The sequence below is a fragment of the Brugia malayi genome (assembly GCF_000002995.4).
Source record: "Brugia malayi strain FR3 genome assembly, contig: Bm_v4_Chr3_scaffold_001, whole genome shotgun sequence".
NCBI classification, from domain to species: Eukaryota; Metazoa; Nematoda; class Chromadorea; order Rhabditida; family Onchocercidae; genus Brugia; species Brugia malayi.
This window is the reverse complement of record NW_025062477.1, coordinates 2130853-2132956: the sequence shown is the minus strand read 5'-3', so window position 1 is coordinate 2132956 and position 2104 is coordinate 2130853. Positions and strand designations below refer to the sequence as shown.

At 21.7% G+C, this 2104-nt stretch overlaps 1 protein-coding gene across 1 annotated transcript; it reads right to left on the bottom strand.

Annotated features, from left to right (window-relative positions):
• Positions 1-350: 350 nt before the first annotated feature.
• On the bottom strand, positions 351-1874 carry Bm8860 (Cell death specification protein 2, putative; the record flags this gene model as incomplete). The annotated part of the gene is made up of 3 exons (XM_001893311.2): positions 351-581; positions 1364-1427; positions 1801-1874. The coding sequence occupies 3 exons, from the start codon at positions 1872-1874 to the stop codon at positions 351-353; spliced, it is 369 nt and encodes a 122-aa protein (XP_001893346.2).
• Between the last annotated feature and the right edge of the window lie 230 nt (positions 1875-2104).

Sequence of the window (2104 nt, the reverse complement as noted above, 5' to 3'; positions counted from 1 at the left end):
ATTAATCATACAATTTTATATAACTGAGAATATGAAAAAAAAAAAAAAAGTTTTTTTAAAGTTATGCAAGATTATGAAAATATACAATCAATAAATTTCACTTCACTTTTACTGTTAAGATAGCATTTTTTTGTTATGCTCGACATGCGTGAACTTTGACCCATCAAAATTAAGATTAACTCATCCAACTTATTGCATTATACATTGCTCTTCTACTGATTCATTTAATATTTTAATTTCAAATATTTATAGGCAAATTTAAACGTTGCTAACAAAACTTTTTTTTTTTTTTTTTGTTCTAAATTATGACGAAAAAAAAAAAAAAAATGAATAATTGAAATTCTTTTTTTCTAAAATTGATTTTGTAATAATGTCTTCCACGTAACATTCACTGCCAAAATTACGAGATGTATGTGTTCCAATTCTTTTTTCAATAAATCAATTTGTGTTCGTAATGCACCATTCTCTTGCTCAAGTGTAATCATACGTAAACGATTTTTTGCTTCTTTAGCACGACGTGCTTCACGTGATCGTCGAGCAGCATCATTGTTGCGAATTCGTCGTAATTCTTTCTCTTCAAACTGTAATAAATAATAAAGTGTTAAGTTAAATTAAAATATTTGATGCATTTTAGAATTTATAATTATAAATTTATTCAAATGTATGAAAAATTATCAAATATAAGTTTAATTTATTTGATTTACTCAAATAATTTTTAATATTTGTAAGCTAATTGAGAGCAGTAATTAAAAATTATTTAACATTTTGGATAAAATTAACAATTATGAATCTTTTCAAATTGTTACTTAATATTTTCAAATTGTGTGTCAATTGAACTCTAAATTCTATTAAATATCATATTTTTTTTTTCACAAATAACTCAATATTTTTTTTGATACTAGAAATACACAAAGTTTAAAAGAATGATTACTTCAATTATTTTAATTCTAATTTTTTTAGTATTACATAACAAATCTAAAAATAGAACCCAGTGGTTAGTTTTTATATTTAATTTCAAGATAACAGTAAATTTTTGAAGCTAAAAAATGAGAAATTATTCAGCTAATCTAATGTGATTAGAGATGATTTTTAATGCATTCAGTGCTTGAAAATTTTAAATTGGAAAAAATTAAAGTTAAGAAAGCTATGCAATTGTTTACTATCAATTTAAATATTTGTTTGCAGTTTCAATTAGATCAATTTTCGACTGTTATTTTGTTGAGATTTGTTTAGAATCAAATATTCTATCAGTTGTTTAGTTGTTTACTATCAATTTTGTTGAGTTTGTTTGAAATTATACATATAACTTTAACTTCGTTAATTTTTATTTTTTGAATATTTACAACTAGAATTTATAACTTACTGCTATAAAATCGATTTTTTTAATTTTTTCTTTTTCGTCTTTATTATTATTGATTGTTTCATTACTGAAATGAATTATTATGGATGAAACTGATCCAACTTTATAATTAGAATTATAGAGCATTAATATTTAAAAAAAAAAAAAAAAAGGAGTTTTCTCAATTTCATTTCTATTCACTTTTTGAAATATTTCTATAAGTTAAACTATTAATGAATTCAAAAAAGAAATTTAATGAGAGATGATATTAACATTAAAATTCAAAACTTTTGCAAAACAAAATTTTTTCATCTTTTCAAATTTAGTCTTTCCTCTTTTTTCAAACAATGCAAATATTTATATGTTTGCTCATATTTTTCTTTAACAAAAATTAGTTTTTTTTTTTTTGCTTTAACTTGGAAAATTAAATCGAAAAATTTAAGAACAAATATTTTTGTTGCCTGAAATTAGAAACATTGCAAGATGGATGCAAATCTCTTGATGAATTCATCAGTACACTACTGCAAAGTTGCATCTTCTGCAATTGAAATAAAAAATTATCTGAAAAAAATATTCGAAATAAATTGTCAACAAATGAAAAAAAAAAAAAAATCAAATATTTGTTTATTGAATGCTTTTCAATATTTCCAGCGAAAAAAAAAAAGGAATAATCAAAAATTGAACTTCAAAATGTAGAAAAAAAAAAAATAATAGTTAGCACACAGTTAAGATTAAGAAAAAAGGGAAAATAAAAAAATTAAACAA